Here is a 25,817-nt window from a genome sequence, read left to right as displayed (position 1 = left end):
CAAGAAATATGTTTACAACTGATTCTCCACTTTGTTCAAGAAATATGCTTACAACTGACTCTCAACTGTGTTCAAGAAATATGTTTACAACTGATTCTCCACTTTGTTCAAGAAAGATGGTTACAACTGACTCTCCACTTTGTTCAAGAAATATATTTTACAACTAACTCTCCACTTTGTTCAAGAAATATGTTTACAACTATACTCAGTTTTGTACAAGAAATATATCCACAACAGAGTTCATATTTCTTCCCTTTCTTCTAGAATTATTAACTTTCATTTTAAAGAAGAAAGTACTTCAAAATTAGCTGAATGTGTTCCGATATGTCTCATTAAAATGTCAGTTTATTTAAGCAGTAATTGCACATTACTCTCATTACAGACATCTCCTTCCTTCCATTTCCAAGAAGTTAACTTGTATCTTTTCAAGTGACTCTTACTTCTTGTTCAAGAAACCATGAGTCAGATTTCGTTCAAGAGCTCTTCAAGAATAATACCCTTTACAACAGACTTTGCTCCAGAAATCGATAATTAACCCCAATTTGTTTCCAAAATATAATTTTTTTTATGAACAACTGCCAATGTATTTTTATAGGAGAGGACAAGCCAGCTATTGGTTTCCTGGGAGCGACTTGGGATGTCGTACCCAGAATTCCCTACTCTTCGACGTATCAAATATGGCGTCCGGCGGCAATTCGTCTTTTATGGCTTCCTCCTTCGGCGTGAATACTTAAAAACGTGTGCGGCGCTTCCATTGACTTGCAAAGTGATTCCAGGCGTCCCGAAGGTGAAGCAATATCATCTGAGAACTTATGACAATGTTCGTCGGAACCAAGGAATTTTATAGCGTCGGTTTCAAATTTCATTTTCTTGCCGTGAATGTGGGAAAGGCGCTCCTGTGCTATAATTTATGGCTCTGTGTTGGAGCAACGGTGTTTGAGCGGAAGGTTTCATGTTTGCAGGCTACGCTGAAAGGTAATCTGCTTAGGGAGGTGTAATTACGTACAAACGTTAACATTGGTAGAGTGAGGGATCCTTTTTTTTATGTATGAAGTAGGGATGGTGTAGACTGTCGAGACGAGTTGAGACTTCGTAGTCTCGTGCATAAGGAAATGTGTCTCGCTCTGTCTCGTGTTGAAATGTCTGTCTTGCGACTCCGTGACGATATTGTTCAGATCAGTCACTGCCTCGTCGTTTCCAGCCAAAACAACCCTTCTCGATGTCCCCTCCAGCCAACTCCGGTGACCGTCTCGATATCCGAAATTCGAGCCCTCACTCTCAATCACCGAAATTCGAGCTCTCACTCTCTATATCCCAACTCGAGCCCATCACTCTCGATATCCCGCCGGACACTGTCGCTGAGTGGTTAGCACATCGCGCTGCGACGCCAGGGGTCCCGGGTTCGAATCCCGCTCGGGCTTGGTTGTTTGTGAATGTCCATTCATCAATTTCATCATCTCGTCACTCATCCCCATCTTCGCAAATTAGCCAAGGGGCACAAAACGCAAAGTAAAATAAATAAATCAAATCAATCTCGGTATCCGAAATTCGAGCCCTCACTTTCGATATCCCAACCCGAGACCATGACCCTCGACATCCCAACTCGAGCCCATGACCCTCGACATCCCAACTCGAGCCCATCACTCTCGAAATCCCAACTCGAGCCCATCACTCTCGACATCCGAAACTCGAGCCCATCACTCTCGACATCCCAACTCGAGCCCATCACTCTCGACGTCCCAACTCGAGCCCATCACCCTCGACGTCCCAACTCGAGCCCATCACCCTCGACGTCCCAACTCGAGCCCATCACCCTCGACGTCCCAACTCGAGCCCATCACCCTCGACGTCCCAACTCGAGCCCATCACCCTCGACGTCCCAACTCGAGCCATCACTCTCGACGTCCCAACTCGAGCCATCACTCTCGACGTCCCAACTCGAGCCCTCACTCTCGATGTCCCAACTCGAGCCCTCACTCTCGATGTCCCAACTCGAGCCCTCACTCTCGATGTCCCAACTCCGAGCCCTCACTCTCGATGTCCCAACTCCGAGCCCTCACTCTCGATGTCCCAACTCCGAGCCCTCACTCTCGATGTCCCAACTCCGAGCCCTCACTCTCGATGTCCCAACTCCGAGCCCTCACTCTCGATGTCCCAACTCCGAGCCCTCACTCTCGATGTCCCAACTCCGAGCCCTCACTCTCGATGTCCCAACTCCGAGCCCTCACTCTCGATGTCCCAACTCCGAGCCCTCACTCTCGATGTCCCAACTCGAGCCCTCACTCTCGATGTCCCAACTCGAACCATCACTCTCGATATCCCAACTCCGAGCCATCACTCTCGATGTCCCAACTCCGAGCCCTCACTCTCGATGTCCCAACTCCGAGATCTCACTCTCGATGTCCCAACTAGAGCCCTCACTCTCGATGTCCCAACTAGAGCCCTCACTCTCGATGTCCCAACTCGAGACCATCCTCGAGCCCATCACTCTCGACGTCCCAACTCGAGCCATCACTCTCGATATCACAACTCCGAGCCCATCACTCTCGATATCCCAACTCGAGCCCATCACTCTCGATATCCCAACTCGAGCCCATCACTCTCGATATCCCAACTCCGAACCCTCACTCTCGATGTCCCAATTCCGAGCCCTCACTCTCGACATCCCAACTCAAGCCATCACTCTCGATATCCCAACTCAAGCCAACACTCTCGATATCCAAACTCGAGCCCTCACTCTCGACATCCCAACTCGAGCCCATCACTCTTGATATCGCAACTCGAGCCCATTACTCTCGATATCCCAACTCAGCAACCGACTCGCTATCTCAACTCAGGTCTCGTCCAACACCTACCATTGTTTCTTTCAACTTAAACGGCTGTGCCACCACTGTGAACTTAACTGCGTATCCAGCGACTTTTAATTCAAGCGACAGCTTCAGCAGCACTGCAAATCGGTCTGAGGAAACGACGCTGACAGTGCACCTAGGTACAGCTCAACGCTCACGAGAAGATCCCCAAACGTGGTGTGACGGGGAGCGGGGCTGAAGGGAAGGACTGGCCCATATGTAGATTTTAGGGTAGCAGAAAGCATTCCGCTGCAGTCTAGTATCATTTTCAAAGTGCGTGGGAGTTGATTTGCGTCAATCACGCAGAGCGTGTGTCCGCAGCAACAGTTTCTTTCAGTGGCCAGAATACTTTTGTATCGCTTATCCTGTGCATTATTTAGACTAGGGATGGCCAGATCCGGATCCTGGCGGATCCGAAATCCGGATCCGGTTGGTTCCGAATCCTAAGGGTCCGGATCCTAAATTTTTTCGGATCCGGATCCGCGGATCCGGAATTTTCATATCCGGATCCGGATCCAGAATTTTCGGATCCGGATCCAAAACTTTCGGATCCGGATCCGTTTTTGCCATCCCACATGCGCTTCTTTGGAAAGTAAGAATGTGCTTATAACATATTGTTACCTGCTAATATACATATATATAACAGTTGGGCTGAAAAGTTCGTAGGCTAACATAGTAAAAAATATTTTTTTGACAAAATTCGATTTTATTATTCAATATAGTTGCCTTCGAGGGCGATACAACGATTATAGCGGTCATACAATTTTTCGATGCCATTTTTATAGTACGATTTCTCTTTAGCCTCAAAATAGGCCTCAGTTTCGGCCATTACCTCTTCATCAGTGCTAAATTTCTTTCCAGCGAGCTTTCTTTTAAGGTCTGCAAACAGGAAAAAGTCACTGGGGGCCAGATCTGGAGAATATGGTGGATGGGGAAGCAATTCGTAGTCTAATTCATATAATTTTGCCATCGTTTTCATTGATTTGTGACACGGTGCATTGTCGATTGTGAGCACGCGCGGCACCCGTTTTGCACACAGCTTTCGCATGTTCAAATATTCATGCACAATATGTCTAACACGTTCCTTTGATATTTTTGAAGTCTTAGCTATCTCGATCAACTTCACTTTACGATCATTTAAAATTATTTTGTGGACTTTTTTGATGTTTTCGTCGGTAACAGCCTCTTTGGGGCGTCCACTGCGTGCATCGTCTTCGATGCTCATTTCGCATCGTTTAAATTTAGCAAACCACTTCTCAACGGTTGATTTTCCTGGTGCAGAGTCCGAATAATGTTTATCAAGCCAAGCCTTGGCTTCAACAGTATTTTTTTTCGCCAAAAAGCAATGCTTTATTAACACACGAAATTCTTTTTTATCCATTTTTTCACAATAACAAAAGCTGCTTCACTCACAATGCTATATCTCACGAACTAATTATCCGGCAGCTGTGAAATTTATACACGTATCTTTTGAAGGTTAGTACTAAGTAAAAATCACATGGATTTAATTCTAGTAACGACATCTATGAGTCAGCCTACGAACTTTTCAGCCCAACTGTTATAATATATATACATATATAACAGTTGGGCTGAAAAGTTCGTAGGCTAACATAGTAAAAAAAAATTTTTTGACAAAATTCGATTTTATTGTTCAATATAGTTGCCTTCGAGGGCGATACAACGATTATAGCGGTCATACAATTTTTCGATGCCATTTTTATAGTACGATTTCTCTTTAGCCTCAAAATAGGCCTCAGTTTCGGCGATTACCTCTTCATCAGTGCTAAATTTCTTTCCAGCGAGCATTCTTTTAAGGTCTGCAAACAGGAAAAAGTCACTGGGGGCCAGATCTGGAGAATATGGTGGATGGGGAAGCAATTCGTAGTCTAATTCATATAATTTTGCCATCGTTTTCATTGATTTGTGACACGGTGCATTGTCGTGATGAAACAGCACTTTTTTCTTCTTCAAATGGGGCAGTTTTTTCGTGATTTCATCCTTTAAACGCTCCAACAACGCTATGTAATAATCGCTGTTGATGGTCTGGCCCTTTTTGAGGTAATCGATGAATATAATACCATGCGCATCCCAGAATACTGATGCCATAACCTTGCCAGCCGACTGTTGCGTCTTTCCACGCTTTGGATTCGGTTCATCACGTGCAGTCCACTCGGCTGACTGTCGATTGGACTCTTGAGTGTAGTTATGAAGCCATGTTTCATCCATTGTAATATATCGACGGAAAAATTCGTGTTTATTACGGTTGAATATCGCTAAACATTGCTCCGAATCATCAAAACGTTGTTGCTTTTGATCGATTGTGAGCACGCGCGGCACCCATTTTGCACACACCTTTCGCATGTTCAAATATTCATGCACAATATGTCCAACACGTTCCTTTGATATTTTTAAAGTCTCAGATATCTCGATCAACTTCACTTTACGATCATTTAAAATTATTTTGTGGATTTTTTTGATGTTTTCGTCGGTAACAGCCTCTTTGGGGCGTCCACTGCGTGCATCGTCTTCGATGCTCATTTCGCGTCGTTTAAATTTAGCAAACCACTTCTCAACGGTTGATTTTCCTGGTGCAGAGTCTGAATAATGTTTATCAAGCCAAGCCTTGGCTTCAACAGTATTTTTTTTTCACCAAAAAGCAATGCTTTATTAACACACGAATTTCTTTCTTATCCATTTTTTCACAATAACAAAAAACTGCTTCACTCACAATGCTATATCTCACGAACTAATTATCCGGCAGCTGTGAAATTTTTACACGTATCTTTTGAAGGTTAGTACTAAGTAAAAATCACATGGATTTAATTCTAGTAACGCCATCTATGAGTCAGCCTACGAACTTTTCAGCCCAACTGTTATAATATATATACATATATATATATATATATATATATATATATATATATATATGTGTGTGCGCGCGTGCGCGATTTGTAATTAATTAATACACTTACAAGGGAGGTCTAAGTCTTCCCCTCCGATTTCCATGAAACTTGGAAGGTGTATAGAGGCCCCCCCTAAAATGTCAAGATGAGGAGAAATTGAAGTGGGGATCTGACCCCGAAACCACGTAAATATGGCATAGGAAGAAACAGGGAGCATAGGGCCTCTCTATACACGTGTCAAATTTCGTGGGAATCGGAGGGGGACACAGGGGTCAGATACTCCCCACGTCAATTTGTCCTCATCTTGACATTTGAGGGGATTTTGCCCCCTAAAACAGTTTTTAGCTGAAACAAAAAAACACGTATTTCTTCTTTTGGGTTCCTCTATACACCTGCCACGTTTCATGGAAATCTGAGGGGAACACAGGGGTCAGATCCCCACTTCAATTTGTCCTCATCTTGACATTTGAGAGGAGGTTGCCCCCTAGAACAGATTTTTAGCCGAAACAAAAAAACACGTATTTCTTCATTTGGGCCCGTTTATACACACACCTGCCAAGTATCATGGAAATCGGAGGGGGACACAGGGGTCAGATCCTCACTTCAATTTGTCCTCATCTTGACATTTGAAGGGGTTTTGCCCCCTAAAACCGTTTTTTAGGTGAAACAAAAAAACACGTAATTCTTCCTTTGGGCCCCACTATACTGCCAAGTTTCATGGAAATCGGAAGGGGACACTTAGATAACCTCCCTTGTTAGTCTTACACTTTGTAATTATATAACACTGCATATATTATAATGTTTTATTTTAATTTGGAAAACTGTAACTGTAGAACAATTGTATAATTTTTGTATAACATTTCTATCTTGTTATATGTGTTAAAGGTTTCATCCTGGAATGGAATGTCTCACATTTATGTGTGTTTTCATTTCCAATACATTCGAATTCGAATACATATTCGTTTCAATGGCATTTACAAAATCACCTCTGACATTTTATGTTAAACAAGTAAGATTATTTTTGTGCACGAGTGTGTTAGCCGATGCGTAGCAAAGTGTTTTAGGAACAACACTTGAAAAAAATTCTTGTAGGACTAACGAAAAATTTCTTTGTAATCGAAGATCATAATACCTTTTAAGGTGTGGTAATATTATAATGGGATTGCGATACGAAACTCTCGGATCCGGATCCGGATCCAGATCCAGATCCGAAACTTTCAGACCCGGATCCGGATCCGCGGATCCGGAACTCTCGGATCCAGATCCAGATCCGGAACTCTTGGATCCGGATCCAGATCCGAAACTTTCAGACCCGGATCCGGAATTTTCGGATCCGGATCCGGATCCAGATCCGTAACTTTTGGATCCGGATCCGAATGGATCCGGATTTTTCGGATCCCGATCCGTTTGGCCATCCCTAATTTAGACTGCATTTCAAAGAATTTAAAAAAAGAATATACGGCAATGACTTTAGAGTTACCAGATGACAAACTTTAAAGAAGATGGCATTTTTAGATTGCAAAGAGTTAACAACTTTCGACATAGATGCAGCAGTTCGAACACACGTTTTGTGCTTACTGGTGCTTTGGTGAGCTTATAGGTCACACACCCCTGTAATACAATTTCACACCGTTTCCGTATAACTAATAATAGGCCTCATTGCAAATGTCTGAATACTCTAATATTTATTCACTATGCCCGTAATATTATGCGGTTGTGAAACTCGGTGTCTTACTTTAAAATAATAACATAAATTGACATTCTGCAAGACATTCTGCCTTGGAGTTGTTTCTTCCAGGCAAAAAGTCAGGAAACCGTTTTTGTAAGGTAAGTCGTTACTAAAATTACATTTGCGTTTCGGCATGGTTCAGATCGCTGATCCACAGAGCTCAACTGCCATGTAACAACTAAGAGTACAGCAGTTAAAAACTATTGTTTATTTCTCAATTCTGATGTCATGAAAATCAAATCAAAGAAAGCCGCGGCGTATCGCATATTCTTACCTATTGCTAGAAACTTGCTGATCACCATGAGCCGCGGTAGATATCACAAATGCTTTGAAAACAAAACCTTACGCGACGAGAAGCGACAACAGAAGAGACGCAAAAGTCCAACAATTTTTATTTCATGGCTTTGTGCTTGCAACTGAGAGTGTCGTATTTCTTTACTTTGAAATTGAAGACGAAAGTAATATTAACAATTATTATTAAATAACAGAAAAGAGAACATTTCCAAATTTTCCTAAAAATCTGCCCGGACCATTTTTAGGACTCGAAAAAGAGGATTAGTCCAGGTAAAACAGGGCGTCTGGTAACCGTAAACGACTTGTATCGCTGCATCGGTCACAGCGAGCCCACATGTGTTTCTCACTCAGGGTGCACTCCCATAACCCTAATAGTGGAGTCGCTTGTCGCTACACTTCCGTTGGGGATCATCTCCTGAGCGGTGAGCTGTAGTGGTTGAGAAATGAATTCCACCGGTTGATTCGAATCAAGCCACGAAGTTCTTATACGAAGCACAACGGACGGGAAGGTAGAGAAGCCATACACCTTCCGAAAGACGGATGACGGCTTTCGGAAACTTTGGCCGCCAGTTTGATGAGAGTGTGCTTAAGTTCCTCCTTACGGCCTTCTCTTCCAAGATTAACGATCCACAGCACTTGCACAATCCCTCGGGGGCCTGGGGCAGGTGGTAAGTGCGGTTGATATTCCCGTTCCGGGCCATGGATCGCGCCGTCCTCCTCTAGGTTTAGATCGCTTGCCTATGCCCTACATTAATCACACAGCGATTGATTATGGTCCCGTGGGATGAGACGGGACCCCCAACCTAGATGAAGATTGAGCGGTGTTGCGCGCCTCCCAATCTGAATAGAAAGCTTTTTTTTTAATTGACATTGCGTCATCCGGGGCAACGCCTTGCTCTAGTTACATCACACCGCGAAAAGGGATGTTCACCGTTCAGTGTAATCGAGACTCATATTTCCAGTCGCGAGGACGTCTGGCTGCCGCACGCGAGACCTAGGTTCGATTCCAGATGGGGATAGACTCAATAGGAAATGTTCACGTCAATGTCTCTGTATAAGTTGCTCTGGTCTCCACCCATCCTCTTTTATCAATGAGGTACTTGGAATATGTGTTACTTTACGTTTATTTCCTGCCACAATTGGCCAATCGCGGCGATGTGGATGAGTGTGGGGATGAAATTCTCAAGACATGCTCAGGACCAGGATTCGAACACGGAAATGTTGACCGTTTAACGCCGACCGCCGTGGCGGAGTGGTTAGTACTGCGCGCTACGACGCCAAGGGTAACTGGTTCGAATCTTGGTCTGGGCATGGTATATCATCATATCATCACTCATCCTCATCTGCGCGATTAGCGAAAAGTGGCAGAAAAGTAAAATAAACCAAATCGAATCGATCGTTGAGCTTGCCCATCGAGTCGGCTTATCAGATAAGGTTAATGAGTTTACCGGAGCGATGCTGACCACACAATCTCAACTATGGCAGATTGAGAATGTTAGAGCTTTATTTCAACATTGGGAGAAAAAGAAGGGGGGGCGAGTCATACGCATATGCGCTTGCAAAAGGTGGAGAATGGGGTAGAGGGAAGAGCAGGTAACTACTATATGTACGCAGATGCAACTAAAATGGTTTCTCGTACTATGGTCTTAATGGAAATGCTAAAGACATTTCGGTGCATATTGCATTGTTTGTTTGCTCACAATGTGTTTTAAGTCCACTTTATGCATAGATAGGTCAATCGGGGTTGGGTGGGATCAGAACCATTATGTCTCCCTATATATTCTTTTTTATTTTCTAACACATTTGGCAGACCCAGCGGATAGCCAGGACTCGAACCAGGAACACCAAGTAGCGACACCGTATTGCGATTGACCAACCAACATCCTCTTCTACCCAGAACTGTTATCCCAGCCCTCAGTGAGCATGGAGTCCTTCCACTCGGCTAGACGTAATATCTAGCGAGCAATCTACATTCAAATGCTTTGGCATACTTCCAGCAGATGCGCAAGATAATGAGAGAATCTGCGGATGATAAGATGAGAACAGATAAGGGTAAGGAAAAAACTCTTTGCGGTGCCTTCCGCTGTTATTATGCTCTTATCTCCAGGACACTCGAGGCTTTTATCATATGAATCAACAAGCAGTGTTGTTCTTGTAGTAATTTGCGCCATCTCCCGAGCTAAAAACTAAGTCTTCGATGTGTTCTTTGTAAACCGACCACCACACTGAAAGCACTGTGGTCCACCCGGTATGACGTCCGACCACTGTGTTGAAGGAACGGGTTCGATTCTCGGGATAACTCGTGGTACAGGCGCCTGGGCATAGAATCTTATGTTCCCAAATTTTAACAGTTTCTGAATAAACAGATATAGATTGGTTTTGACTATTTAGCGTAACATTACAATGGTAAGAAATCAAGGGTAGTCTCTGTCTATCCCTACAATTTGAAAACCTAGAAAACATTCATTTTGAACACTTGTACCACAGTGAGTTTTTGGATATAAAACTATGAGGTGCATACGTTTTGTACAGTGGCGTATGCAGAGTCTAAGAACTGGACTAGCCCACTGTGACACCTGGCTATGGAGGAGGGGAAAAGACTAGGCTCATTCTTGACGTCTTCAAGGAAGCCACGTTGCCATCCCAACGGTAGTCAGGTTCCCTACTCCTAAGAATTTAGGTTGCAATCTCCTTAAGAATTCAGGTTGCCAACTCCTTAAGAATTCAGTTTGCCATCTCCTTAAGAATTCAGGTTGCCAACTCCTTAAGAATCCAGGTTGCCAACTCCTTAAGAATCCAGGTTGCCAACTCCTTAAGAATTCAGGTTGCCAACTTCAGAACCGCCATTAGCTTCTTATTGAAATCAGGTTTATTCACAGTTTCTAATTATTTTTCTTCAGTGTTTTACCTTCAAGGCTTCAGGCTTGATAATAGTATTACGATAGTGTATGTGCTTCTCGTGCTAAGTAATATTTTTTAGGTATACGGTTGGTAACATTGTCATGTGACACTGGCAACGCTGCACTCGTTATTCTTTTGTCGACAGTTGAGTCTCTGGCTTGTTGTAGTGTGGTTGCTTGTTGTTAGATGACACATTTAAAGAGTGGTACCATTGATTGGCCTGCGTGTTCTTGTGATTTGACGCCATGCGATTTTGCTTTGTGGGAAATTGTTAAGGATATGGTATACTCACAATCACCGGCAGATTTGGATTCACTGAAAGACTCGATTATCAATGCATTTCATGTCATCAACAATGATACAAGTTTACTGCATCGTATTTAAAATTCTGTTGTTGATCGTTGCACACAGTGTATTGCAAACAATGGAGGACACTTTGAACAAAACCACTGAAACTGGAATTTTGTGTATCTACTTGTATTTTCTATGTATACTTGAATTTTGTGTATAAACTGGTATTATACACTTCAAACAATGCAGATCCATTTGTGAAATAAGATAAAATTTTCTTACAACTATAAAGTGTATTTTCATTGTAAGGTTACATATTTCACGTTCTATTTCGGTTGATTGATTTATTCCTTTGATTTTTTTTATCATTACTACCAATTTTGGCTAATCCCAAAGATGAGAATGAGTGATATGATGAAAGTGTAGAAAGGGACACACACAGAACATCCACGTTCTGGCCGGGATCCGAACCCGTAGCGCGCTGTACTAAACACTGCGCCACAATAGTCTGCTTCTATTTTACGTCACATTTCTACCTGTTGGGTAAATCGTGACGAACTATGAACACACGAAATGGATAAACCCAATGATACATCCATGCTAGGATTCGAACCTAGAACCTCTGGCTGCGCAGTTCGTAACGCCGCCAACTCCGCCACAGAAGCCCGCATACATATTTCATGTAATAGCCGCTTCATTTTCTGTACGCTCCTAATCTCAGAAAGCGGCACACACTTGAACTGTTCAACTCTATAAAATGTTCCAATGTTTGTGAACAGGAGTGTACATTAGCGCCGAAGTACTTGACGATGAATGAAAAAAATGAACGAAAAGGGGAAATTCTGAACCTTGAAAGGGAAAAATTGGACAAAAGGGGGAAATTTTATACCTGCGCATAGGGTCAAAGTTGACGAAAAAGGGAAATCGTGCACCTTGAAAGGGAAAATTTTGACAAGGGTAAAATTTTGAACGTGGAAAAAGGTAGAATTTGACGAAAAAGCGAAATCCAGGGGTGGAAATGGACGGAAGGGGGAAATTTTACACCTGAAAAGGGTAGGTACATTTTGATGAAAAGCGAAATTCTGCACCTTTAAGAGAGAAAAATGGAAGAAAGGGGAAAATTTATATTAGAAAAAACGTAAAATTTCACGAAAAAGGGAAAAATTGAACGGAAGAGGGAAATTTTACACCTAAAAAGGGATACAATTCGACGAAAAAGGGGGAAAATGTGCTCTCATTATAACAACATCCCTAAGCCTGGAGGAACTTCAAGCGCAGGAACCTCCAATGAAATTTCATTACCAGCTGCATTGTTCCGCACGCACAGACGCACATGGTCAAAGATTTTAGATGGTGCTCTGTGATTTACAGCATCCTTCCCCCCGCTCTGTTGCTTCCCAGATATTCTCTCTCCCTACGTGCTTTGTGATGCTGACGGCAGCCGAGGGAAGCCAGGTAGAACGTTCTCACGCGAGCAACCAGGTCACTGACCGTTACGCCTTCCCGTCATCTTTGCCTCCAAGAACAGGCTGTGTTGGAGAACGCCAAACTGTTAAGTTCACACCAGACGTAATTGTGTAACACATGCCCACAGCACTATGGCAGTACATGCAGCAATTTACTCACACAAGCCCAACACCCCCAACACAGTACATGGCAGAGGTTGAGAAGAAGATAACGAAATGTAAGAGATGTGGAGGTAGCTTGTGCTTTGTTTTTGTAACAGTAAATCATGTTTAAGTTACAGTTTTGCCAAAATAATGATTATTACAGTTCGCGACCCCACCCAAGAATTCATTTACTCTGTATATACCGTCTATACCAGCGTTCGGAAAGTTATTTTCTAAACTAAGTTTTAAAAAGTGAGTTACAGTTACTCACTTTAGAAAGTGACTCAGTTACTCACTTTAGAAAGTAACTCAGTTACTCACTTTAGAAAGTAACTCAGTTACTCACTTTAGAAAGTGACTCAGTTACTCACTTTAGAAAGTGACTCAGTTACTCACTTTAGAAAGTGACTCAGTTACTCACTTTAGAAAGTGACTCAGTTACTCACTTTAGAAAGTGACTCAGTTACTCATTTTAGAAAGTAAGTCAGTTACTCATTTTAGAAAGTAACTCAGTTACTCATTTTAGAAAGTAACTCAGTTACTCATTTTAGAAAGTAACTCAGTTGCAGTTACTAGTAATTGAAAAGCAACTAAGTTACTTTTACAGTTACCTTCTGTTGTAAATTTTCTTGCAAAGTAATTACTTGCAATCAATGATCGTTATTTGTAATAAAATAAATATATGATGACTTACATATGTTTTATTTAAGTTTCTGGTACATAATGTGTCTTCATATGTTTATACTACTACAACAAATAAAAAATGATAATTTATCATATTATTCCATCCCTATTGTTGGTACTCAGGTTTTTGGGAAGTAACTATTTAAAAGTAGGTAAGGTTGCAGTTTGCTAAAAAGTAATTCAGCTACATTCAGTTATGATTACCGTTATTTTAAAAGCGTGGCCGTAAGTTTCTCTACGGGTACTCTAATCTTAACTATTCATAACTAGGCTTCGGATAGTTATGCATTTTGCATAGCATATGGAAATGCATATTTTCAGTGTCTTCAGGATTTTTTTCTTAGAAATGCATATTCTGCTGTTTCTGTCTGAAAATTTGTAGTTTCCTTTTCTTTGGAGCAATTCAGAAACATGATTCAGTATGTGTTCGCGAAGAATTCTGGCTACAAGCTCCAAAAGGACATTTGCTCTATTCATGAAGGGAAACAAAATGTGGACGGTATTCCAAGTGAACTGCACCTTTCCGATTTGTTGAAATTACAACATGCGCCTATTGTTTCTTGTGATGTGGAGAGAGAGTGTTTTCAGAGTATAAAAGTATTCTCGTGGATAACAGGCATAAGTTTACTTTTGAGCATCTGAAACAATACGTAGTTATTAAGTGCAATAGTAACCTTTTATGCTGAGTAGAATGAGGGACAGCTGGTGAAATTCCACCTTCTGCTAATCGTGATGTTCAGTGAAGTCAGAAACAGTTAGTGGACTTATGATAAAGATACATATACAAAAACCATATGTAAAATATGGTCAATTGTCAATAAGGTAAGCCAAACCATATATTTTTACTCATGTAAACAGTGGAATTAATAAATAGTTACAAGCTGTGGCTAAATTTTCTGAGTTTGATGTAAATGTTTAAAATTTTAACTCCATATTTTGATCATTTAATTAAATAGCATATTTCGACCATTTTAAGAGCATATTTGCATGAATATTTAAAAGGTTTTTTTGTGCATAACTATCCGAAGCCTATTCATCTCATAGAACGTGTTGCATGTATGGACGTGAATAGTGGGCTGTTCTTTCCTTTCATTAACTTGCATAATTCTCAAATGTTCAAATTTGAAAATTCAAAGTAAATTCTTAAACAAAAGAATAACATAACACAAGTGACATCTAGCGAACCAGAATTACTTTATACGAGTACTTGTGTAAAGAAGTTAATTCAACAGTGTTTGTTCTATGATTTTACACTCTCATGCTTTTAAAACGTTCGTGACGAACAGTATTTGCTAGTAAAAAATGTGTACATAGTACATCAACCTTAAAATAATATATATTAGCAAACTACATTGTTCCTTATTTTCATTTCAAGTAACTGTCTCACGACTACATTATCAAAAATCTCTGTCCAAACCTGTATTCGTACTCACGACCATCCATACAGCGAACTCTAAAGCGAATGAACAAATATTAAAATAAATATTGTGTGATATGTTCCTAAGCTATAAAAAAAATAAGGCATCAAATGTAATGTTCAAGACCACAGCGACAAACTTGCATACACAGTTTGATAGATAAAGTGAAGCTCCGTCTAGATTACAGGGTTTTAGAAAATGAAAAACTGTCTCTGTGTTGTTGTGGTTAGAGTAACGCGTTTCTATGGGTGTTCTAATGTAACAACTTCTCAGTCACATCGCCACGATTGAGCCGAAAAATAATTAAAACTGCAGATTCAAACCCTGCGTCCGTTTTCAACACCTGAGAAAGGGTGGACTGTCCAGAACACCTCACGCGGAATTACTGGAGCCCGCGTCTGTTTACAGAACTTTGTTTCCATTGGGAGAGAATATTCGTGGATCATGTTTGAGGTGTTATGAGGAACCTCGCGCTTGTTTGCAAGGCCTCGCATGAAGGCTGAGAGGCACGTTCTGTGTTTTCATCCTGCCCGCCCTAAACGCTACACAACCTTCCAACGATGTGTGCATTGAGCTGATGGTTTTTCTGCCTTTCGATTAAAAAAGAGAGAAAAAGTTAGGTGGAGGGAATGAGGGATCAGAGCTTCAGGTAGAGGGAATCGACATCCTGGAGAGAATAGAGGATCTCACATTCCTAGGGGAACCAATTATTCGAGTGAGATCCTGGCAGACGGAACCAGTTATTCGAGCGAGACCCTGGCAGAGGGAACCAGTTATTCGAGAGAGGTTCGGACAGAGGAGGAACGTTATTCGAGCTAGTTCCTGGTAGACGGAACCAGTTATCAGCTATTCGAGCTAGATCCTGGCAGACGGAACCAGTTATACGAGCAAGGTCCTGGCAGATGGGAACCAGTTATTCGAATCGAGTTGAGGGTAGATGAAGCAATTGAATTCAGATTTTGATAAAGGATGAATTTGCGAACAGCATATTTATGGGTCGGAGCCAGTGGTGGCATCATAGTGGGGCAGAGGGCGGGTGCCACAGTTCACAGTCAAACGAGTGCATGAAAGAGCCAGATCTGGCTCCAAAAGAGCGAAGTTGGCAACAGTGATCAGCAGCTGCCCCAGCGAGAAAGACCTAGGGGAAATTGTCCCTCCTCGCCTTAAGATATCGTGGCTTTGTTTTCCTTGTTTCCTTGCCCTATAGTTGCTACCTCCATTTGGTGCAAGGTACATAAATCTTAATTTTAAACTTCAGCTAGAATATCTACAGGGTAGGGTGATGGTAATTTATTCTTAATTTTCACCACCTAGATTTGGCGGCATCACCCATCTTAATAATCCACCGATGGTCGCATGAAATCGAAAATATAGGATTCCCGGATAACAATATTGTCATCTTCAACTCAGCCACGGCGCTATATAAAAGTAGTTAGGGAGGTAAGAGAGGGTGGGTGACGCCAATATATCAATATCACGTCACATGCAAAATGTACACTAATAAAAGTTGGTCTTTGTGGGCCGGAGCCAGTGGTGGCATCATAGTGGGGCAAGGGACGGGTGCCACAGTTCACAGCAAAACGAGTGCACCAAAGAGCCAGATCTGGCGCCAACGGAGCGAAGTTGGCAACAGTGATCGGCAGCTGCCGCAGCAAGAAAGTCCTAGGGGAAATTGTCACTCTCCCCCGTAAGGTATAACACAAACTTCAACAAGACAATAAGAAAAAAAGTAGGAGTTAAGACTGTAACGTGGCAACAATGTCTGCTTAAGCCTTCTTCTGGTTAACATTCACTCCTTGCCTAAATGCACGGCCATGAAAGTAGGCGACTGGGCAGAAATGCACTGTTGCCACATTTGGAAAAAGCAAACCTACAAAAATTGCTCTCCGGGGCACGTTTATCTCATCCCTCACCTTTTGGGCAAATACTGTCAGTTTGAATCACATGGATAACAAAGACCAACTCTGCAACGAGTTATTCCATTCTCTTAAACCTCCGAACACACGGTGTTGTGCTCTGACGTGGCAACAGCGCTGCTAATTTCATGGCCCTGCGTTTAGCGGACGACTCTTACCTCCGTTCTAATTGGCACAGAAATTGCGAAGCGAATGCTACTGCGGGAAACGTGACAGGTTGTAGCAAACGCTGCTTAGACAAGTCTTAGGCCGAGAAATGGAGAAGAAATGTACGGTTCAATTACCAACAACTACAGGTCCACCGAGGATAATCGGTGCGAACCTCAACAAGGACAAAAGAATTTGCATCCAGCCGCAGTGTTTGTACCTGATGGGAGATCTCCCCTCCTCCTCCTCCCCCTGAAGCCGCCCACTCGAACGATTCAATTTCACGGTCCACGGGCTAAACCGCTGCAACTTCTCCGAAGGCAACACTGAAATTGAAACTCCCCAGACGTCCCGGGAAGAAGAGAGGGCGTAATGGTCGGGAAGAGACAGACAGAACGGAGCAATGGGGCGGAAAAATAATACACTGCATCTGAAGCGAGCGACAGATACCGGGACAACCATCTGCCAGTGTCTTGATGGGGTTACATGGTCCGTAACTCACTCCACGTTCCCAATGTGTGTGTGTGGGCACTGGGACAATATTAAACGGCAGTGGCGTAAAATGAGTCCAAGATCTGGGCTATCTCGCTGTCACGTGGTCCTAGGCTATGAGTAGAAATAAGTTTACCAACTCAAGAAATCAGGCTGCCAACTCTCAGGAAATCAGGCTGCCAACTCTCAGGAAATCAGGTTGCCAACTCATATGAAATAAGGTTGCCAACTAATAGGAAATCAGGTTGCCAACTCACAGGAAACCAGGTTGCCAACTCACAGGAAACCAGGTTGCCAACTCACAGGAAACCAGTTTGCCAACTAATAGGAAACCAGGTTGCCAACTCATAGGAAACCAGGTTGCCAACTCATAGGAAACCAGGTTGCCAACTCATAGGAAACCAGGTTGCCAACTCATAGGAAATCAGGTGGCCAACTCATAGGAAATCAGGTGGCCAACTCATAGGAAATCAGGTGGCCAACTAATAGTATACCAGGTGGCCAACTCATAGGAAACCATGTTGCCAACTCTCGGGAAATCAGGCTGCCAACTCTCGGGAAATCAGGTTGCCAACTCACGGGAAATCAGGTTGCCAACTCACGGGAAATCAGGTTGCCAACTCACGGGAAATCAGGTTGCCAACTCACGGGAAATCAGGTTGCCAACTCACTGGAAATCAGGTGCCAACTCATAGGAAATCAGGTTGCCAACTCATAGGAAATCAGGTTGCCAACTCCAGAATCACCACCATCATATCACCGATATGAATAACTTTGTTTACAATTTCTGATCAATTTTTCTCCTGTATTTTATTCTCTAGACTCCAGGCTTCGCAAGTAGCCTACCTACCCTAGAATATACGCTCTTGTTAAAGGGGTATTCTAGTTCCATTCCAGACTTACCTGCATAACCTTGTATGTTGGAGTACTTTCCTCAGACAAACTTTTAATCTTACCAAGTGTTTATCATCCATATGGGAAGCAGAAGACAGTGTTTTAACTGTTTCTGAACTTCATAGTCTATCTTCGCCTTTTTAATGTGTTGTGTTTGTCTTGTCCAGGTCCCTTCACAACCTTTCACTTTTAACCTTTCTCAAAGGGCTCCTTACAATCCCTTCAAGGGTTCTAGGTAAAAGGATATTTCCTCGTATACTTGGAAGGGTGCAAGTGGCCGTGCCGATAGATCAATAAATTTTAACTCATTCATTCACTGAATATTGAAAATCCCTCTGAATTTGAGATTGTATCCTCTGATATAGTATAATTGTAAATAGTATTGTTTGCGAGACGAGACAGAACAAAGTCTCGTCTCGTCGGCAAGACTATTGGCAAGGAGTCTATGACAGCATTAGAAACGAATTTCTTGTGAGGGTTCTCCCCAGTGCGCGAAACCCTGGGGGGCACGGGGGGGATTTCCCCCACCAAACAATCTTGGTCTCAAAAATCCCCACCCAGCCAAAATTTTCGGGGTGGGGAGTTTTCGTTACAACAAACAAAAGATAAGCAATTACTTTCAATTTGAAATATACTTTACTAAGAATAATATCGAAAACACACACAAATTAGTGTAGTTGTGAGTATTGAATGCTTTCTCTCTCAAGAGATCATTGACAAATCTACATCAATATGCACAATAAAAGTAAAGCAAGAATCCAAAACAATAACAACTATGAAATCTAATTGATTTATCATAAAGCAGAAACTAAACAAAAACTTGTACATAATAAAACCACTTCAACTATTTCATAATTTATTAACATATTTAATCAGTTGGTAAAGAAATTAGCTTCTTTGCAATATCTGATATGTATAAAAGTAACAAATTAATTTATTTTATGTAATTAATAATAATAGTATTATTATTATCAATAATAATAATATATTTTTAATTAAGTACTTTATTTTTACGTTTATTAACATTACGAATATGTATATCGTATAATATATACATGTTTGTGGGGAGGGGGTTTGAAGATGAAGGACTTTCTCCCCCCCACCAGTTTCCAATGATTTTGAACCCTGGTTCTCCCTCTTTTTGTTTTAGTTGAGGTTAGTTAACCTCAACTAATCAAACCACCTAGTACAAGGCTAAAAGATATCTAAAAGGCTACGGTCTCCCCGATGACATAGTGGAAAGGTTGTAGCATTGTAATTAAGAGATCCTGGGTTCCATCTCTGGTGAAGGCACATTGTACAATTAATGGGACCCCACTTTAAACCCGATTGGCTTTCCTAAATTATGGGCATGTTAGCAGATTGGCTATTTGCGCTCGTCGCATAATATGGGGAGAGGGGGGTGGACCCTCAACTAAAACCAGATTTCTGTTTTGAAAAAGGAAATTGAATTCAATATGGCGGATGGTTGTTGGTAACATATTCTATAACTCCCTCCCGCCCTACCTTTCCTGCATTATGTATTACGACGTTTGATTAATATTTAGCCATCTATATTTGTTTTACATAGGCGTTCCCACGCTCTTGGACCACCCTGTATATTCCTGAAGAGGTCGCATAGTATGACAATTTCAATTTTGTTAAAAATGTTTATATACACATACTAAGTGTCGAACCAGACTAGGCTCTTTGATCGTAAGTTTATGTCGTGTCATGATTTTATACCCAATAAACACTGTATACATGCACTTAATTTTTGGTACAAATTTTCTGAGAAATAAAAGTGCCTTAACAGACCTTTCGTAGTAACCTATGAATGAAATAAAACTTTTGGGTGCGTCGGCACTTAAGACCATTTCGCACCCTTCTATGTATACGAGGAAATATCCCCTTCTAAAATTCTGACTGAAAAATGAAAAAAAAAATGGGGTGTCTAAAGCCCCTTGGGAAAAATTAAAAGCGCAATGTTGTAAAAAGACCTGCACAAAACAAGCACAACACATTAAAAATATCAGGATGCTTCCTCACAGACGGTGGAAGAGACCAGCTCTTCGCAAAAATCTAAAAACATTGGATACAACACTGTTGTCATCACCCAAAAGGGATGACAAAACAGCTGGGGATAGCAAAGTCGGCACATTCAATAAGAATATACCCAACACTTCAAACAACATTACAAACAACACATCGGAGGGTAAAGCCCTTGCAGGAAGTGACCATGCGTTAGACGGCTGTGTCCAATACGGAGTCTGGTAAGAACAGCTTCTTCTTGACGAGAGGGACGGGACGAGTAACGCCAAGCACCTATGGTGGGCTTAATAGCGTGAAGCTTGTTCCCCGTCTCCGCTAGTAACCTATGAGCTCCTCCAAGAAGACAATTCGAACTACACACTTGATACACTATTCTCTATTCACTGGAAGAACGAAGTCAATGAAAACAAAATCGCGTGACCTGTGAAAAAGCTACCTTTCTTGTGTGCTAGTTCTGGTGTTAAAAAGAAAAATGGATATAAAAAAGAGAAATTCCGGAACCTGGACAAAAGGGGGGGAAATTTTTGCACCTGGAAAAGGGTAAAAATTTGATAAAAGGGGGGGGGGGGAATTGTGCTCTTATTGGTCGTAGCTGTCCAACTTATAATATTGCCGTGGTTAAATTATGCACACGTAGCTGCTTCTTGAAAGAGAGAACGTTACAAGGACTCGCAGTAAAAAATATTTAATACATAACTTTGCATACTTATTTCAAAATGTGCGTGCTTCAATTTCTTTATACATAAAGGAGTTTACAAAATTCGGATAACGGATATCCGGATATTACATTATCCGATATCCGTTTCGGATACAACGGATAATCCTGATAATTCGAATATCCGAATAATATCCGGATAGAATGGATTTGATGAAGGATTTGTAGACAATCCGTACAGTGAAATACGAAAATAACTAATACAAGAATATCTGGACAGCCCGTAAAACGCATAAACGGTAAAACTGTTCGGATAATGCACACACACGGATAACCGGAATATCTGGATAATTTGTTTAATCCGAATAATAAGGATAATCCATCTCATATCCGGATAAAATTTAATCCGGATTTTGCCATCCATATTACAAACAACTGAATGTTGATAATTATGATTATAATAAATTATGACGTAACACAACCATTTTCCACACTTAACAAACATAAGGTCCCACAACTTCAATATTGCATTGAGCGGCCTGTCTATCACATGCACTATATTCCTACGCGCAAAATTCCTGCGCAGCTACCATCCCAACAACCAATAGGATTTCTCTCTTTGTTTACATTGACTTTGCTCTAACAGCGGACAGAGAATAGTTACAATTTTTGTATTTAAACAAGTCGTCAGTACACCTACCTTTTTATTGATGAAATCGCACGCCAGATCCTTCAGGGTCTTGAGTGTGAGTGCGCTACTGGTGGCCGTCACGGTGTCCCGAATTAAACCTGACTGGAACAGGAACGTGACCTCCGACCCAGCGCCCTCCATCTTGGCCCGTCCCGAATCACCCTGGAAAAGATCAGAAAATTACATCCAATCAGTATCGACTCTCCACTCATAATGTAGTTTTTAGACAGAAAAAATACATGTATGTGGCAACCGTGATTCTGTTGTGTGCGGTTAACATAACTGCAGGATAAGGCTCTCAAATTCGAAACTAAGCCCAAAACGAGAAAAGTCCTGGATTTCACGCTTTCATTCTTTCTAGTAAATTATTGATATTTGAAGCCCTTTCAAACATAGAGCCGATGTTTTTCCTGGATTGTTTCAATTAATATACAATACATGCAGTGTAACCATAATTGGTAATAGATCTCAATAACTAATTGCTACCAACAAAGTTCTGTCTCAATAATTTAATTTTCAAGCACACACATTGTATATACAGAGAGCGAGAGAGAGAGGGAGAGAGAGAGAGAGAGAGAGAGAGAGAGAGAGAGAGAGAGAGAGAGAGAGAGAGAGAGAGAGAGAGAGAGAGGCGATACGGCAAAATACAAGAATTACTAACGTTATAACCATCCTTACGATATTTGAAATAGGACGAGTAGCTAGCTATCAGTAGCACTGATAAGGGATGAATCCAATTATCTCCGTGGGGGTCCTATGGTATTGCCAGCCAGGTATGCACCTGCGAGAGCACGTGTTCACAAATGTTGTAAACAAGATTGAAACGTGTTGAAAAGAAGGGGGCGGGGAAATTGACATATTCTTTTGTTGTAAACAATGAGGATGACTTGAGAAAGTAAGTGAAAAACCGTTTGTGGACATGGGAAATAAAATTATATGCTCTACACATGTAAAACTTGTTTACTACATTTGTGAACACATGCATATACATGTGCACCCCTGGCAACACTATAATTAGATATAATATTATCTCTAGCCACTATTATTAAAAAAAATAATTCAGTTTGAAATTAACTTAAGACCTTAAAAAGATATATAAATTGGTTGGACTAGAATAATTTCAGAAATTGATATGAAAATTGTAATTACTGACAATACTACTAGTGTCAAATTCATGAGAAGAAACTATTAGATTCCAGGAATAAAACCAGGGGGCAGGATTTGCTATATTTATCAATACATACGCTATTTTGTCATATTTCATTCACTTCTGCATTTAAATATAAATAATTAATACACGAACTGCACATCTCTATAACAAGTGTTTGTGAATGTTGTAGAAACACATGTCAGGAATTTTGCTGTTCTGAAGCTATCACCATAGCAATACTAAGGTATAAAAGTTAATACATAAAGCAATTCACCACTAATAGATCGTGAAAGCGTCCAACCATCGCTTTACAAATTTCAACGATCAGCAACCGCTACGAACGGAAAGGAGTCTACGAGCTCGGACTACGAAATCAGTGATTCTATGGCCCCATAAACTGTGGGGACGTCTGGCGGAACACCATAATCAAGCAATATGGTGCATCGGAAGCGACAATCCACTACACATAAAACTCGCATGAATGGATGTTGCAAAAAATGTATCAGCTCCACGCCTCTTAGGCACTTGTAAGGTTAACCGTTTTCACACTGGACTAGTTGATGGATGGGTGCATATAGAGCACCTTACCACTGCACCAATGCTCTTTTCTAAAATATTTACACAGGCGATAGGTCAACAGAGGACGCTTTCAATGGAAGATGGCACTTTAGTGCACCACTCATGTGCAAGCACTCCGAAGTTGTTCAGTTTGCACCAAGTGCAAGAGGGGACAGAGGGGACACTTGCCTCACTGAGACGTCACATATTTCGAATACGACACTATTTCCTCATCACCTGATTATTTTTGCACTTCTGGAATACGAATTGTAAATTTAAAAAAATTCAGACAATTACAATGCACAAAATACCACGAAGAACATACCAGTTGTTTGGTATCCTTTGGAATTTCTCGAATGTTCTGGATTCCGATAAAGTCGGGAAATAATTTTCAGAGCTCTGGATATGACCTTCACAATCCATGCGCCGTCATCCAGAATTACTTTTGGACAGGAAAAAATTAGTTTTGTAATATAACAACAACAATAATAAGCTAAATATAGCTTACTCTGACCCCGCCCTCCCACCGAGAAAAAAATCCTGCGAGCACCCTTGATTTGCACCACCGAGTTGACATCATTGTACAGAAATTCGGTAGACTTACTGGAACAGTGAACGCAGGCAGTTCCTGCAGCAAATTAGTAAAAGTTAACAAATGTGTCCTCGTCTAATTGCACGTGTACACAGTCAGGGAGGGGTTGATATTGAGGTCCACATGATACTTCACCCCACACTACATCCAGCAGACACGACCCATTACTAATAACCTTTTGGCGCCAGCGAACGTCATTACCGTACTTCAAACAAGCAATCTGACACCACCGCATCGTTTGTCCAGGATGAACAGCGGACAAGCGATCGTTTGTCTCAACTGCTGATCATGCTATAGCATGTCCAGTTCGTGTGGGAGGTGTGAATACATCCCCAAAGCACACCCGAGGGCGTTGCCGGGGATGGGAAGGGGGTTGGTTTAGTATATTTTACTTTTATTCACTTTTGGCTAATCGCGACGATGACGAGTGATGAAGTGGAAACTCTCAAAGAACGACCTGGCCAGGATTCGAACCCGGGATCCCTGATGTTTTGTTCCTGTTGTCAGATTCGGATGCTTTCAGTACAGAAGTAGATTCCATGGCAATAATCCGTGGCGAGGATTGGTGGAGGCCATACCGCCCCTTTGGAACAGGGTGCTAAAGAAAACGAACGCCCAAGGCAAGAAATCATGGCAAAATAAGGACTGGCTACTATAAAAGTTTATGTAACCCCCACCCCTTTCGAAAATCCTGGGCACGCCACTGACAATCGTAAGTAAATTCTATAGTGGCCGTGTCGGAGTCGTAAGCACAGCACGCTATGACGCAAGGGGTTCGGGATTCGAATCCCTGCCTCTGTATGAGTATTCTTTGTGTCTTCATCAAGTTCTACATCAATCATTCCCATCTTCGCTATTTGCCAAATTGGCAGAAAAGCGAAGTAAAAAAAAAATCAATTAATCTACATAATTGCCTATTTCGACTGTTAGTGCCTACAATGTTTTGAAAGATGAACAGGATAACGTTTCAACTACGAAAATTGTGAGTTTGTGCCTTTTCTGTTTAGGTTTCCGCACAGGCGGATTCACGAGACACATTTCCAATATTTTAGTGCTCTTTTGCATATTTGAACAGTTTTAGTGTTTAGATACCCAGACTAACCATAAAGCATGTCCCCTCCTAAACACCTAAGTCCTTAGAGGCGCTCTCAAGTTACAAGGCCCCACAATTATTGTCCATTCGTTCCAGATATGACAGTTCCGCAACATCCGGTCATTCACAGCAAACGAAGACATTCCAGCGTCTCGAGAAATCTGGGTGCAGCAATCGTCTGAAACACGTGACCCTGGGTCAGCCTGGTTCGAACACGAGACAAACGAAGTGCTCTTCCCTTTTCCTGTTAAATGGTTGGCGCCTACGTTGTCTGCTCGTTTCCCACGGTTACATACGCTGCCGTGGTTTCCACGCCGTCTACTCACGAGCAGAAGAAATCCATGACTGACACTTTCATATCAAGGATTCGCAAACAGAGATGGATCCAGAAGCAACGACAGATTTCTGCTTAATTACGATTTGTTCTTATGTATATAGTCAAGCAAGAATGTCAAATGTAGGCAATTAGAATGTTAGAGACCATATTTCTTAGATTTGGCGCACAGAAAATTGTGTAGAAATTAAAGCGAAAAATGCAGGGTCGACCAGGACTCGAACCCTGCTCTCCACAACTGCTCTACCAACTGAGCTGATTTTTCGTTGTTGCTGTTTTCCTTGTGGACGTTAATCTACCACTATCTACGCAGGTAAATGTAGAGGGCCTCGAAAGCTAGAAAACAGCTGCGATGGGACTCGATTCGCTGACCAGGCTTAGCCTAATCAAAAGACGCTTTACAAACTCGCCCCATGTTATTGCGTAAGAGTTTGGTTCTTGAGTGTGCGTCTCTTGCACCCCTTTACCAATGTTTAGAAAGTTCATTACAAGTAACGGAATTACTTTTTGCTCAATTTTATCTCTCATCTGATTCTCCTTCCTTAACTAGAAACTCAAAAGTCACTCTTAATTTTGTCTCTCGTT

General features: G+C 41.7%; 1 protein-coding gene across 6 annotated transcripts in view; it reads right to left on the bottom strand.

Annotated features, from left to right (window-relative positions):
• The window catches only part of PKD (serine/threonine-protein kinase D3), a 436,529-nt gene that overhangs the window by 258,522 nt on the left and 152,190 nt on the right, over positions 1 to 25,817 (bottom strand). For all 6 annotated transcript variants that reach the window (XM_083137685.1, XM_083137689.1, XM_083137686.1 and 3 more), the window contains one exon: positions 21,515 to 21,667. In XM_083137685.1, coding sequence (XP_082993811.1) covers positions 21,515 to 21,667 — 153 coding nt within the window. The remainder of the gene's footprint in view (positions 1 to 21,514; positions 21,668 to 25,817) is intronic.

Source organism: Lepisma saccharinum, chromosome 16, assembly GCF_977018435.1.
Source record: "Lepisma saccharinum chromosome 16, izLepSacc3.1, whole genome shotgun sequence".
Classification (NCBI taxonomy): Eukaryota; Metazoa; Arthropoda; class Insecta; order Zygentoma; family Lepismatidae; genus Lepisma; species Lepisma saccharinum.
Note: the sequence above shows the minus strand (reverse complement) of the source record. Positions and strands in the feature narration are given on the sequence as shown.